The 15,770-nt window shown below is 45.6% G+C and overlaps 1 protein-coding gene and 1 long non-coding RNA gene across 2 annotated transcripts in view; both read left to right on the forward strand.

Moving 5' to 3' along the window:
* The first annotated feature begins 1,595 nt into the window (after positions 1-1,595).
* The window catches only part of FOXO1 (forkhead box O1), a 97,144-nt gene continuing 82,969 nt past the window's right edge, over positions 1,596-15,770 (forward strand). Inside the window, exon 1 of the mRNA XM_036114600.2 lies at positions 1,596-2,678. Within this exon, the coding sequence (XP_035970493.1) occupies positions 2,028-2,678 (651 nt within the window). The 5' untranslated portion in view covers positions 1,596-2,027. The remainder of the gene's footprint in view (positions 2,679-15,770) is intronic.
* Positions 3,717-15,770, forward strand: part of LOC144381587 (uncharacterized) — a 78,889-nt gene continuing 66,835 nt past the window's right edge. The window contains exon 1 of the long non-coding RNA XR_013447006.1: positions 3,717-3,775. This is a non-coding gene — a long non-coding RNA (uncharacterized LOC144381587). The remainder of the gene's footprint in view (positions 3,776-15,770) is intronic.

Raw genomic sequence — 15,770 nt, forward strand, 5'->3', positions numbered from 1 at the left:
CCACCCAGGCGCCCCAAAAAAGGGGATTTTTAAAATAATTGGGAGCTGTCATTTTGGACAAGGCATTTAAAACCCTACCGTCAATCTTCCATCCTAAGTGATCCCATCCCTATGAAAGGAAATGCCTTCCATATTCCTTCTAAAAATCAAACCAAAACAAAAAACTGTTTCTTGAAAACTGTTTCTTTTGCTCCCTAAGACACAAGGACAATTGTCTTCCTACCTTTGGCACCACTGATCTCGACAGGACCTGGAGCCCAGATGGGGAAAGGTGTGGTGGGGTGGGTGAGGGATTTACTGATACTCGCGGCAAACAGTTTAAAGGAACCTGGGGGTGGGGCAGGGCTGAGCCCCAAGGCTTTGGTCTTACCCCTCTTGTGCTTTTACTTCTCGACACCTTACCACTTCCATCCTAAACAGCAAAGAAATAACAAGCAAACAGTCGAACTTAATTAGGGGTAAGTAATAAAGTGACAAGGTTCTGTCTGCATCCCCTTCTCTGATCCCTTCCCCGCAGCCCCTGGACTATTAAGAGTCTGAGGTTCCCGCCCAGGGGAAGATGTTCCCACAGAGGGCATGAGGTCCAGGATGCTTCTGAGTCTGTGTGTGCGTGTGAAATAGGACTGTCTTCAGCCCGCGCTGAGTCCCTTTCCTTCATTTCTACCCTTTTAGGTCAACAATGGAGTGAACCCAGCTGGAGGCTGCTGGGCTGGACGCCTGGCCCCCGGCGAGAGCGAACCGCAGAGGCTCCGCTTGGGGGTGCGGACAGGTGGGCTCCGGGCGCGGAGGCGGCGGGGACGCGCGGACTCCACCGCCAGGCAGGATCCAGGTGCCGGGGGGCCTGTGCAGCCCGCGTGGGGGCTGAAGAACTTGACAGATCGCAGGGAAAGAAAACAAAACAAAAACAAAGCCCACCGACTTCCCCACGTCTCTCTGCAAAAAAAATCGTGGGTGGAGCCGAGAAGGGGGCGATTGAGTAGAATTCCGCGAGGCCGCCTCCGCCCGCCCACCAGTGCCGGCGGAGCGAGGAGCGTCCCCCCGGCCCCCGCCCCGCCCCACTTTGGGCCCCGAGCGGAGGTCGAGGCGAAGCGAGAGACTCGTTCCACTCGAGCTTCCCGAGTACTCGGCTTTGCTCCTCAGTAGTAAACAAAGTGTCGCCGCCGCCTCCACGCTGGTTTGCCTCCTAGCAATCAAAACACTGAGAGGGCGAGAGACTCACAGAAACACTTGAGAATTACCAGAAAATAATAACAGGGATCCAAAAAAAAAAAAAAGAGAGAGAGAGACAGAGAGAGAGAGAGAGAGAGAGAGAGAGAGAGAGAGAGAGAGAGAGAGAGAGAGAGAGAGAGAGAGAGAGAGAGAGAGAGAGAGAGAGAGAGAGAGAGAGAGAGAGAGAGAGAGAGAGAGCGAGCGTGAACGAGAAAAACACCCCACTACCCCCCCCACCAAACCACTGCCGCCTCCCGGTGGAAAACCGGCCCCCGCCCAGGCGGGCGACCACTGGCTGCCTGGGCGGCGGTGCCGCGCGCTCATTGGCCGCGCGGGCTGTCAGTCAGGGGCGGGCCGGCGCGCGCGCCGCCGCGGGCGGGGGGCGGCGGCAGATCCCGTAAGTCGGGCGGCAGCGTAATCGCTGCAGCCGCCGCCGCCGCCGCCACATTCAACAGGCAGCAGCGCCGCGGTCGCGCCGCCGGGAGAGCGAGCAGCCCGCGGCGTCCGTCCGTCCTTCCGTCCGCGGGCCCTGTCAGCAGGAGTGCGGCGCCGACCGCTGCTCGGCAGGGTGACTCTGGCCTGCCGTCCTGCCCGTGCAGCGGACCTGGAAGAGCCTAGATGTTGATGGACCCGCGAAGTTAAGTTCTGGGCTCGCGCTTCCACTCCGCCGCTCCTTCCTCCCGGTTTTCGTCGGCTCGAGGCACGGACCTCGCCCCCCCAAATCTCGGACCGGCTCTTCGCGCCCCCTCCCCCTTGGTCCCGTGTGGTGCGCTCGACCCCTCGGCTCTCCCGCGGCTGGGGGAGGGGTGGGGGTCACCATGGCCGAAGCGCCCCAGGTGGTGGAGATCGACCCGGACTTCGAGCCGCTGCCCCGGCCGCGCTCGTGCACCTGGCCGCTGCCCAGGCCGGAGTTTAGCCAGTCCAACTCGGCCACCTCCAGCCCGGCGCCGTCGGGCGGCGCGGCCGCGAACCCCGACGCCGCCGCGGGCCTGCCCTCGGCCTCGGCGGCCGCTGTCAACGCCGACTTCATGAGCAACCTGAGCCTGCTGGAGGAGACCGGGGACTTCCAGCAGGCGCCCGGCTCCGTGGCGGCGGCCGCAGCGGCGGCGGCAGCGGTGGCGGCGGCGGCGGCCGCTGCTGCCGCCACCGGGGGGCTGTGCGGGGACTTCCAGGGCCCGGAGGCGGGCTGCCTGCACCCGGCGCCGCCGCAGCCTCCGCCGCCCGGGCCGCTGTCTCAGCACCCGCCGGTGCCCCCAGCCGCCGCCGGGCCGCTCGCAGGGCAGCCGCGAAAGAGCAGCTCGTCCCGCCGCAACGCGTGGGGCAACCTGTCCTACGCCGACCTCATCACCAAGGCCATCGAGAGCTCAGCCGAGAAGCGGCTCACGCTGTCGCAGATCTACGAGTGGATGGTCAAGAGCGTGCCCTACTTCAAAGATAAGGGTGACAGCAACAGCTCGGCGGGCTGGAAGGTGAGTGGCCTCGGGGCGCACGGCCGGATAGGGAGCGGGGCGCGGGGACCCCTGCCTCCACCTGAGGTTGTGGTGGGGCAGATGAGGGGGCGCCTGTGGAAGTTGGCTTGCCCTGAAAGTGCAGGGCATGCGGACAGCGCGTACTGAGAGCGCGAGAAGTGGCAGATGTGAGTGGTGGGCTTGCCCGGGACCTGTCGGGGGACCGGAATAAGTGTGTGTGAGCGCGCTCAAGTGAGAGTTCGAGCGGGACGGGGGAGGGGGCTCACTTGGGAATTAGGGAGGGGAAAAAGTACAACAAGAAGTGGACATCAAAGCGGGCAGAAAAGTTCGCCAGTGAAAGGAGGAAGGGGTTTACTGGGGGCTGCTCGCCCACGACCGGCGAGGACTCCTGCCACTGCTCCTTTTCCTCCTGGACCTTGGGGGGTGAGGGCGGCTCCTCTCCGTCTCCGCGGCGCGCGTCCCACCAGCCTTGGGCTGCGCCGCAGAGCCGTTTCCGCCGCGCTGGGCGGAGGAGGGCGCGGCGAGGCTTTTCGGGGCCCCGCCGCCCGGGGACGGAGCTGTAGGTGGAGGGGACGAAAAGTCGCGAGCCGACCCCTGGGGGCAGGCAGCGCAGTTTTTGGAGGCCGGTGTGCATTTTGCTTTGTTTTGATTTTATCCGAAGTGGCCTCGAGTGCAGGGGGCCGGGCGCGCGGAGCCCGAGGTAGTGCATCCGACACGTGCGAAGAGGCGGCCACCGCCTGTGGTGCGCGGGCGCCGGGCCGCGCTGGGAGAGCTAAAGTTCAAGTGTGACCCTCGGCGGAGGCGGGGGCGGGAGCGAGAGCTGCGACGGCGAGGGAGGGGCCGCAGGCGTAGGAAGAGAGCGCCTTTAAAGGGCCAGCGCGCCCGGCCGGTGCGTCGCTCCGGGCCGAGCCGCCGGGTTGCGAGGCCAGCACTTCTCAGCGCTAGGAAATGCCCCCAAACTTGGCCTCGCTCATGGTCCGAGGTCTTTGATTAGGCTTGGAGAAGCTGCCCTGGGTGACTAGAGGTGGAGATGTGTGTATCTTTTTTCTCACTTTGCCACCTCAGTGTTATGGACCGTGGAAGTACAGATACGAGGGGTAAGGCAGGGGTCTTGGTGACAAGTGATTTGGGGGAGTCGGAGTGGAGGTGCGCATCAAAGGAACGTGTGCTAACGTCCTGCTTCGATGGAGGACTGTAGATGAGGTTCCTCTGGTCCTTTTTGCCTTTCAGAGAGGGGAGACTCGGAGGGACTCAGGGCGGGGGCCAGGTACTTCCCTACGTGGAGGCGGAAAAGACCCGGGGGCTCTCAGGACGGGCTGTGGGCAGGCTTACCGGGGGGTCCGTTCGCCGCGCGGCCTTCTGAAGCTGACAGTTTCTCACTGTCACAGGTGGAGGGATCGATACGAAAGTTTAGCTGAGAACTTTTTCCTCACCCCTTATCCTGACTGTACAGCATAATAAAGATTGATCTTTGCTGCGCAATTGGTTACACCACGGTTGTTCTACATACACTGTCATGTTTGTGGTTAATGTGTGTCAAAAAGGTTAAGTTACTCATATCTTATTGAAGTTCCTGGAGAAGGAGCCAGGATTTTATTTTTTCCAAAGTGTATTTTAGAGTAAAGGTACCACTTACAATCTCATTACTAGGCATTACATGCAGTTTTACCAAGTGTTTCAAAAAGCTTGGTATGCTTTTAAGTCACAAAATCAGGATTGTCTGCCAAATCCAATTTTACTTAACATTTGAATTTAAGTACTTGACTTACTCATCTATCAACCCTGCTTGAGCTATTTATTATAAAGCGTTTGCCATTTAAAAAAAAATTTTTTTTTTGGACATTCAAAGTACGGTGTGTACTTACACCACTTTTACGTCCTTGGAAATGGATACAATCTACTTGTTTGCTGGAGTGCCTTTCTTCAGAGATGGAGAAAGGCAGTGTTTTGGGATTATATTTAGTTTTGCCACTCATGGTTTTAAATCAGAGTATTCTTCTTAAACTAGGAATATAACCTAGACTTTTAAGATTTAGTGCTTTTAAAAAAATACATTTTAAGGCCAAATCAAACCCCCAACCTTTTTTATTAGGTTCTTCTAATTTTTTTCCCCAAATGCAATTATAATTTTTTCTTTAAAAATGTACTTAAATAGCTAGAAGATCCATTAAGTGATAGTAAGAATTGTTAATATCTGTTCAGGATTGGAGGCCCAGCGGCAGCTCCCAGTGGAAACCAAGTGGGGCTTTGGGAGGGAGCAGGCTGCCATTCTCAAGTGAGTAAATGTTTCAGGTGTAATGAGAGTCCGTTGGTGCAAGTCAGATTACAACAAGTGCATTTTCACTTTGAGTAAAAGGATATTTTAAGAAGAAAAGAAACAACCTTAAGTATTCTAACTCATAACTAGTCTTCTGGTTAGAGTTTTCATAAAAATGAGTTACTTGTTAAAACCAAGTTTCTCAGATTTGAAAGACCCTCCTGTTTTAAAGATTCACAAAAGGGACAAATTTTACTATGACTTTTAGCTTAAAAAAAATTCGAATTCTAAAATGCAAATCAACCAAAACCTAACTGTTTTAGAACTGAGGAGAGGCTGCTTTGGAACTATTTCCTGTGATTTACTACTGGGAATTAGACTGAATCTTTAATTAAATACAGTTTCTTGTGCTTTAACTTCCTGGGGCCTGCCAGAGAATTTGAAAGTCATTTGCATAGGACAGAATAGTTGAAAAGCTGTTAAAGAGTTCATAAACTTCTAGTTCTTTAGACACTGGTTGTATTTGCGGGATGTGCATTTTGTATTTGTAGGGATGGTACATTACATTTGCTTTACACTTGTTTTAATATTGGCCATAACTGTCATAAGGTTATACTCAAAGTGGAAGCTAAGACTTTTGGAAAACCTGGGATCTTTTAAACCATGTACAGTATTTATAAATAGTGAAACTTCTTTTCCATGACCTGTTCCCCCCCCGCCCCCCTTCACACCCATAGAAAGCTTTCTAGAGCTTGGGAAGTAGTATTGTGAGCTCTGGTTCTGTGTGGGTCCCCCCCCCCCTTAATGGCAGTTTTAAGTTGAGTCTTGTCTTTTGTTGCGACGTTATTTGGAACACCTGGGTTAAAAGAATGCTTCAACAATAAGACTTAATACTTCTTAAAGAAAAGTTTAAATTGTTTTATATACCTCAGATATTCTTTATTTTGGAATGATGTTTCTTTAATTTGGCCTATGAACTGACAGTACTTTTTAAAAATTTTTTATTTTAAAATTCATATTCTGTAATTCAGGTTTGTAATCTGCAGGTGAGTGATTTAAATAGCCACAGAGTCCTTGGCACAGCGATGACAGATGTTTTCTTGCTGCATACTCATATTTGACTTAAAGAATGGCCTCTTGGTGAGGCTAACTTCTAGTTTGTTACTGAAATTACCTCAGAGTGGAAATTTCAATATATGTATTTGGGGACGGGAGCATGAAGAGAATTAAAAATGAGTAAGGGAATTATGCAGCCAAATTGATATCATATTTGCTGAAGACTGAAAAAGTTTTGTGGGACTGATGTGACAGATCTTATGGCTGGCATGTTTTTTTCCAGAAATTCCAAAATCGGTGTCGGTGTCAAGTATGAATCCTTAATTGATGATTATAAGAATTTTATTTTTATTTTACCTGTGTTTTTGTGGCAGATCCTTGAGAGAGATGTGGCCAGAGTGGTGACTTCTATTTTTGATTTTTTTTTTTTCAGATTTTATTTTCTTAGAGTGGCAAATATTTGAATACTGGAAAGAAGACATTTTTAATTCTCATGCAAACTTTAAAAAAAGGTTAAAGTACATTGAGACACCCCCCCCCCCCCCAATTACTTAGAGGCTATCACATTGGCAATGGACGCACATGTGGCTAGATACTATGCACTGCACAGGGAATCTTTTAAGGGGATATATAAAAGGGGGAGGAGGGGAAAGAGAATACTCAGTGGTGAGTTAGAATCCCTGATAGGTTGAGAATGTTTTGCCTGTTTTTGTGCCTCTCCATCCAAGCTCCTAAACTACAATTCTGTATGATTTTCTAAGACAGCAGCTGTCTGTATTTGCCTGGAATTTCTTTGGAGAGCCTGAATTATTTGCATTTTTCTAGAACACTCTGCCCTTGGAGACTACCCAGTACCCTGGCATCATGGGAATTTAATCGCCTACTCCCCCCCCCCCCCCCGCATGTGCCATAACTTTGGGGCTTCCTGGAATCCTCTTGGAGAAGCAGTATAAACCCCATGGTGATTGGAGAGAGCAAAGGAGTGTTTAGTTGTATAGAGCATTGGAACATTGAGTGATTGAGCAGAGTGGATCTAGCCCTGCTTCTTTCAACATTTGCCTTGGCCTTCATAATAACAACTTGTAGAGACTTGCTCTTGCCTTTACCCCAACCCCCTGGAACCTCCCTTGGGTCAGATAACTACCTTTTCTTGGTGTGTACAAAATTCTGAAGTTAGTATGGGCTCCTCTTCAGTTGTCAAACAGAAAAGATCAGATGAACTTGAGAAAGTGTGTATTTTGGTGTCTAAGGGCTTGTGTTCCAGTGGATATGCTGTATATAAATGTACTAAAGTCTGGAAGAATTCTCCCTTTTTGCTAATTCCTGATAAGGACTAACAGAACTCGTGTCAGTGGCACAGAAATTCTTTGCAGAGAATTACTGCTTGTTACCTGTGGTCTTCTAAGGAACGTATGAAATGTGAAAATGCATTTTTGTACATTAGTGATTTCATATGGTTCAGTTTTTTAAAAAACCACCCTCCCCATTGATATCCCACTTTATTCCACTCAGTCTACCTATGGTTTATAAATTTGTGGGTTAAGCACTGCAAATACTGAGGCTTGGTATTCTTGCCACTTGGAAGGCTCTTTTGGGATGCTTTCCTTTTTTTCTTCCCCTCTTTTTTATTTTTCATCCATCCTCATATACCTTTGACATAAGCTATTAAAAAAAAAGCAAACTAGTATTGATATTATGCCAAATAAGATTAGAAAGCTAAATTTGCAATCCCTTTCCAGTTTATTTTTTAGTGAATTTTCACCTTAATGCATTACTTTAAGGACAGAAATTAAACATGTGTCCTTTATTTCAGGCTATATTTATTACAGAAAAAAAAGTGAGATGGAGCTGTGTGATGAGCTTCTGTAGCCCATAATTTTTGGCTTCTGATGTTTGCTGAAGCTTGCAGTCTTTATGGGTCAGAAGTCACTAAGGCTGACAGGGGAGTGTCTAAGTCTTCTCCTTTCTCAGTTTTCCATTGACCACCCCATACATTCTTTTTTTTTTTTTTTTAAGATTTTATTTATTTATTTGACAGAGAGAGAGACACAGCGAAAGAGGGAACACAAGCAGAGGGAGTGGGAGAGGGAGAAGCAGGCCCCCCGCAGAGCAGGGAGCCCGATGCGGGGCTTGATCCCAGGACGCTGGGACCATGGCTGAACCGAAGGCAGAAGCCCAACGACTGAGCCACTCAGGTGCCCCACACCCCATACATTCTTATTGGGGACTCAGTTACATTGGACTATGCTGATACCCGCCCCCTCCCCCTTTCATCTGGCTTCTCTTCCAGTTGGTGCACTTACCATTTTTTCTTCTGTGCTCAAACGTAAAGATACCTCAGGACAAGTTGTGGACTTTTTCTCTGGTTCCTTTCTAGGTAACTTACCTCCGCTATTGTCCTGGTCTCCAGGACATTAATGTCCCCACTTTCACGTCAAACTGAACACGTCTAAACCCAAGCGTGCTATATTTCCTCTTACTCTGAGATGAGGTTCCCATCTTGAGTTCCCTGATTTGGTTAGTGGTCTAGTTAGTTAACCCTTTCCCTAGTTTTCAGACTTGGATGTCCTCTTCAGCACACTCTTCTCATGCCCCCGAGTCTGTTAGCTCTTTTTTCTTAGTCTCTTGAGACATTGACTTCCTGACCTCTACCCGTTCTCCCAGGTTAGGTCTCTTATTTAAGTTCTAGACCATCCTGTCCGTAGGACTTGGATCATCTTGTGCCTCTACTGGAAGTTCTGAAAATTTTGCGTAGTATGCAAAGCTCATGACTGTCCCACCAACTTCCAGTCTTGGTTCCTGCCTGAAGGCATTTTTGCCTTCTCTGTGTGGATGCCTGGTGATCTCTTAATTCATGCTGCTATGTATTATAATTTAACTTTAATGCCTGCATGTTATATTGTCTCAGTTATATTGTAAATATATGATTGGGAAAGTTTTTCTTGAACCATGGATCTTTTATATTTTAGCTTTCTGTGTGTGCGCGATGTGATAATGTTTATATTAGTCTACCTATAAAGATCTGTGATTATTTTCTGGAGATCGTCAAAGTATTTTTATTTTTTCCCCATTTGTTGAATGATTATTGGATGATTGTTTGATGTAATGAATGATTACAGAATGTTGTACTAGATGTATCTGAATGATAGAAAACTGATTCAAACGTGGATCCTGTAGGGAGATGAGGTATGACATGTAAATAACTATATAGTACATGGTAGAAAGGGTAAGTGCCTTCAGGGAAAAATAGAGTTCTGTGTTGGCTATTGAAATGGACCTTGAAAATGGGATGTTAGTCTCCCAAGATTGCATTATAATATTTTCAAATGTTCAGCAAAGTTGAAAGAATTCTACATTAAACACCTGTATACCTGCCATCTAGTTTCTACTACTACCATTTTATTATACTTGCTTTATCGTGTATCTGTCCGTTGGCACATCCGTTTTTCTATCAGATTATTATTAATTATTTTTTAAAGATTCCATTTATTTATTTATTTGAGAGAGAGAGAGAGAAGAAAGCACAAGCACAGGGAGAAGCAGGCTCCCTGCTGAGTGGGGAGCCTGACGTGGGGCTCCATTCCAGGACCCTGGAATCATGACCTGAGCTGAAGGCAGACACTTTATCGACTGAGCCACCCAGGTGCCCCCCATCAGATTATTTTTAAATTGATTTTCTAAATGATGTTTTGGCATTCATAAAGACATGAAAATAGGGGAAGCATCAGTTTCTCAGAATAATATATGGAACCTAGGAAGTTTAAAAAGTATAGGTAGACTATTGTCAGATTGAAATTGGACTTTGTATATATTATGAAAATAATATTATAGACCAAATTTTTCTGTGAAATTATATTTTTGTTTTTATAATATAAGGAATTAATGAAAATACGGTCACATTTTTAGTTCTTAAAATTCAATTTCTTAGAGATGCTCATGAAAATATAGAAACCTATGGAATGCAAGTAAAGCCAATGTACTGCATTTGGTTTAAAATTCATATACAGAATTTGATAATGGAACATGAAACTTATTATATAATTGACTTAATATGAATAGTAGGCATGGGGCGCCTGGGTGGTGCAATAGGTTAAGTGTCCAACTCTTGCTTTCAGCTGGGGTCGTGATCTGAGGAGCGATCTCAGGCTCTCAGGATTGTGTCCAGCTCTGCACTGAGCGCAGAGTCTGCTTGGGATTCTCTTACCCTCTGTACCCCTTCCCCATGCCCCCCACTAAAAAAAATAAAAACATATGAATAGTAGGTATTTATAAAGTATTTAGCTTTTTGCTTGGTCTCTTAATTAAAACTAACTTTTAGGGGGTGCCTGGCTGGCTCATTCTGGTGGAGCATACAATTCTTGATCTCAGGGTGGTGAATTTGAGCACCACCTTAGGGGTAGAGTTTATTTAAAAACAAAAACCTAACCTTCATACTTTGTGTCCCGGAAGCAGAGTGATTTAAACAAAGAAAGCTCATTTTTTTTTTTTTTAAGATTTTATTTATTTATTAGTGAAAGAGAGAACACAAGCAGTGGCAGAGGGAGAGGGAGAAGCAGCCTCCCCACTGAGCAGGGAGCCCGACTTGGGGCTTGATCCCAGGCCCTGGGATCATGAGCCGAGCTGAAGGCAGACACCTAACCAATTGAGTCAGCCAGGCGCCCCCACTTTTTATTTTATTTTATTTTATTTTATTTATTTGACAGAGAGAGACACAGTGAGAGAGGGAACACAAGCAAGGGGAGTGGGAGAGGGAGAAGCAGGCTTCCTGCCAAGCAGGGAGCCCAATGTGGGGCTCGATCCCAGGACCCTGGGATCATGACCTGAGCCGAAGGCAGATGCTTAAGGACTGAGCCACCCAGGTGCCCCCCCTCTTTAAAAATATTTTATTCATTCATTTGAGAGAGTGTGAGAACAAGCGGGGCGAGGGGCAGAGAGAGAGAGAGAGAGAGAGAAGCAGGCCCCCCCCCCCCCCGCTGAGCAGGAAGCGGGACACGGGCCTTGCCTCCATCCCGGGACCCATAGATAATGACCTGAGTGGAAGGCAGATGCCCAACCTACTGAGCCACCCAGGTGCCCCAGAATGCTCATTGTTATACATAATTCTTGTTTTTTCTTTTTTTTTTGAAAAAATTAGAAATTCTAAAGTTGGAGTTAGCAATCTCAGAATATACTTAGGGCAATTATGAGGGAAAGTTGTATTGGCTTCAAAAGATGCTTTAACATTTAAACGTCAGTTCTAGTATTGCATTAGCTAAATACTAGAAATTCTTAATAGCGTTCTCGTAATATGTCTTTACCCACTGACCCTAGTGTAGGAATGAAGGTTATAATGAGATACTTAAGTGGATCCAGAGGAAGTTAAATTTCGATGTGTTAAACCTAAAAGTGATACCAGGCAGACATGGAACTGAATGCATTCAGAATACTTGTGAGTGAGCCTGGCTATCTCATGGAGAACTTAAAGATTTATGCAATAGAAAATGTATTTGGGTATAGCAAAAGGCACAAATACACATCTATTAAAACTTATTAACCATGTTAGAAATAACAAGTATTGGAGAAACGTAGAAAGCTATTTTAGTAGTATATACATACCGATAGTAGCAGACAGCATATTATTTAAAAGGTACCTTGCTTTGGGGAGTGAGAGACAGGGAAACAAAAAGAGCTCACTACTATGAGGTTTTATTAAATGTGTAAATTACCTTCCACATGGACAAAATAGCTTTCATAGCACATCAGGATATCACACTTGTGAGATCAAGTGAGGTGCAGAATTGCAGCTCATCTTTGGTCTTTTCATTCCATAAGTAGAGAGGATGTAAAACATCTTCATCCTTTAACTTGTGTCTTATCTTGGTTCTGATTTTGAAGGAGAGAAATGTGGAGTCTTAGCTCCTGGGAGGAGAGGCAGAGTCAATTTGTAGATCTGTGGGAAGACAGGTCATTTTTTCTAAGGTAGCCTGTCCCTATTGACACGAAGTCTCAGGAGTTCTAGAATTCTTAGGAATGGTGGATGGCACGTCTCTCTTCTCAGAAGAGAATGCCACCTCTAAAGCCTGTGGTTCCTTGGTCTGCCCTGCAGTGCCTGTGACATGGGATGTGCTCTTAGTTCCAGCATCTCATGCTCCTCCTACACACTCCTGCTGGCCACATACGTGGAAGTTCCCAGGCTGCCACCTTTGTGAGTGTGACCTGGTTCCAGCGTCTCTCTGTGGCTCTTTGAGAACTGAAAAGAAAATCTTTTTCTGGCTTGATTAAACTTCTCATCCTAGATGATATTGGTCTTAATTACGGTGTGTCACTTTGTGTTGCTTAGGTTATGGAACTGATCCTGATGCCAAATCCTGTGACCTTAGTGGCTTTGGAGATGCTGCTTAACTCCTCTGATTAAAGCAGAGCTGTTATGTGGAAGAGGGTGGGGAGAAGGGGTGGCCTGTTTTCTTTTGTTGGATTAAACACATTTCTTGGATAAACAGATTTTTCTCAGTTGCCATTCCTCATGAATCTGGAAAATGGGTCATGGTTTTGTGAATCTCTTCTTTTATTATACCAGAGATCTGATCAGAGGTGAGAAAAAATGTTTGTCTCTTTACAACCGTGATCCTGAAGTTGTTACAGAGCTGCCTTTGCCCTGCTGGTGAGAGGCCTCTAGTTACGGGTTTGCTGAGTTAACAGTTTGAAAGTAGCTAAAGGAACCTGACTTCAGGAAGGGGAGGGGACCTCAGTGGTTGCATTTTACAACTGCAGTAGAAAAGTCTCAAAGAGCGTGATTAACCCTCTAAGTCTTACTTGGACTCTAGCCAGGAGAGAGGCCTAATGAAGGAAGGAGGAAGAGGAGAACCAGCTTGGATGATGTGGGCAGATAAAGATCTCAGTATCTCTACAAGGGTTATCTGAGGTACTTAGCTTTTAGCTTTGCCTCCTCAACTCCTCCTTGTGCGTACCCCCCCCCCCAACGTGTGTCAAACAGTTCTCCCTTTTTTTTTTTTTTTTTAGTAGGCTCTGTGCCCACCGTGGAGCTTGGACTCACAACCCCTAGTTCAAGAGTCTCATGCTGTACTGACTGAGCCAGCTGGGCACTCCCGGTTTTCCTTTTTTAATCTAGAAAATTAGTGCTTTTCCTCTACCAGTTTCATGCCCCAGAAAGCCTAACATGCAGGTGTCTTGAGAGAAGACCCATCTTGTTGTCTAGGTGAGAAATCCCTGCATACAGAATGGGAGGGTCTTTATCTTTTCAGTGGTGGGGAGGGTAAGAGTGAAAAGGGCTTACCCTGCATTCTGTATTTGAAAAGAAATGTGTTTGGATTTCAGTTTGAAGAGAGAAATTATAATGAATTACATAATTCCTAGGGTTGTAAATATTATGTGTCCTTCAAAGCTTGAAAACAAAATAACCACATAAATATTTGGGAATGGTCTATACAAGTAAATATCAAATACCTTAGACAGTTTGGTTGCTTGGAAGCAAGGTCAAAGGAAATGGTTTGCATATGGTTTAGCTAGAGGCTCTTATTTTGGCAGATTCTTGAGGTAGTGACAGTCAAAATGTGGATTCTATTGTACTATTTTGACAGGAAAGGAATTTTTTTCCCTATTGTTCTCATATAACCTTAAATGTAGGGTTGCATCAGGATAAATGCATCAAGATAGGTACCTTCAGGCACCCTAACTTTGTTTCAGAGATGATGTAGTTTCTTGAATTTGTGACTTGTAATTTGCAGAGTCATCAATTTGTCACACCAGTGAAGTTTCAGTGTCAGGTTCAGCCCACCATACTGTGATTTGAATGTAGGAGAAACCCACCTACCTTAAGGCAAGTGTTACATCACCTGCCTTCATCTGGGGACCTCTCTTTCTCAGTCTGTGGGGCCAGCTCTGAAGGGGGGAAGAGGGGAACTTGCAGAACTTGTAAATATCAACTAAGGTTGTTTGTGTACTGGGTACCAAGCTAATTGCATCTCTCTAAATTTGAATGTAAACCGTTTCTCTCAGGATGGGTAGATATGCATGCCATCATGAAATTTACATGCAATGAATGTGAAAGCTTCCTGTGGACCATCCTGCTGACTTTTATGTAATCTGTGGGGCTGAATTGGTCTCTCCTTTCTTTTTACTGTCCCATTATAACGTTTGCATATGCCGAATGTGAAAGATTCCTATACTTCTGTTACCTATGTGCGTCAAATGGTTTCTTGAACCTCTTAGAATTCATGAGATAGAATTGGTTATATAGGGCCTAGATTTATGTCTATTATATGTATTTGTATTAACAGGCAGACTTTCAGATTATAACACTTATTTTTTTTGGGGGGGGTGATATATAATACTGATTCCAAACACAGTATTTGATGGCTTTACATTTTAGAAGAGATCACCAAATGATTTTCTTTCTTTTTTAAAAATATTTTATTTATTTATTTGACAGAGACATAGATAGCGAAGAGAGCAGGAACACAAGCAGGGGGAGTGGGAGAGGGAGAAGCAGGCTCCCCGCGGAGCAGGGAGCCCGATGTGCGGCTCAATCCCAGGACCCTGGGATCATGACCTGAGCCGAAGGCAGACACTTAACGACCCAGGCGCCCCACCAAATGGTTTTCATTGCTATTTTCTCTTCTGAAGTATTGGGGAAAATTAAAAAATAAATGCTAAGGAAAGGTATTAGGGTTAAAAATTTCTGTAATTAGGTATGTTTTGATGTGATTTTACATCATCTTTTTTGGTTCTGTAATGGGCACTTCCTCAGCTGTGATCACTGTGCTTTGTAGTAGCACTGTAATATATCCTAGTATTTCTGGGATGTTTCTTTAAGGTGCTTTATATTTCTTGAAATGCCGTTTTGATATCTTTGAATAGTTATACAGAGGACATACTTAAAAAAAAACAAACAAAACCAAAACACAAGAAAGCAGATTTAGGATTACCAAAATAGAAATTTAGAATCATGGTTGTCACGGCTTTCAGAATTACCCTGCTCACACTTTGGTGTTTAGATGGGTCCCCTGTATTTGAGGGCTAGTCCCCATGCCATCTGTTTCTACTTTTTCAGAGATTGACCTTCTTCATGATCTTTTTAGCCTGTGGTGTCTAACTCAGAAGTAAATATTCTGGAGTCATCTTTTCAGGTTAGTTGGGTTTCAGGCCATTTAATAAGTAGTTTGAATATTAAAGTTTGTGTCATTGCATTCCTTAGTGTGATTGCTTTATTTTTGCTTTATTTTGAGCTAAAGGTAGAGGATGTGGGAGAGAGACATAGAATAAAATGGAGAGAGTATTATGTTGATACATATGTAGCTCACATTTATGCTGTTCATTCTGCTCCACAAACTATGGGAGGGTGCATGTTTGAAAGTCAATTTCAGAATTCATTACCATTCGATTGCATGACTTATAAATTGTATTTCTAAGAAAAAAAAATTATAATAATGACTATTGTGCCATGTGTTTCCGTTGAACAATGAATGATCTTGGGTTATATCAGATGCTGAATTTATTCATAGAAAGATCCTACTTAATTTCTTTTGTGATGAAATTATGGAGACATTTTAATCAAAGACAAGCTGTTGATGGCTATGGTTCTTAGACTAACCATGACTTCCGCCTGTGTTTGTATAAAAGGCAAGAAGAGAAAAAAGGAAAACATGCAGTCACGGAAGTCGAGAGCTGAGATCGTTCTCCTGCGATTGACAGCTCAGGGCCTCCAGTTAAGCCTCATTCACACTTCCCACCCCCATTTGTGTTTCAAATAACTTTTAAAGAGGACTGGGAGGAAGAAGTAC

This window comes from Halichoerus grypus, chromosome 4 (genome assembly GCF_964656455.1).
Source record: "Halichoerus grypus chromosome 4, mHalGry1.hap1.1, whole genome shotgun sequence".
Lineage (NCBI taxonomy): Eukaryota > Metazoa > Chordata > Mammalia > Carnivora > Phocidae > Halichoerus > Halichoerus grypus.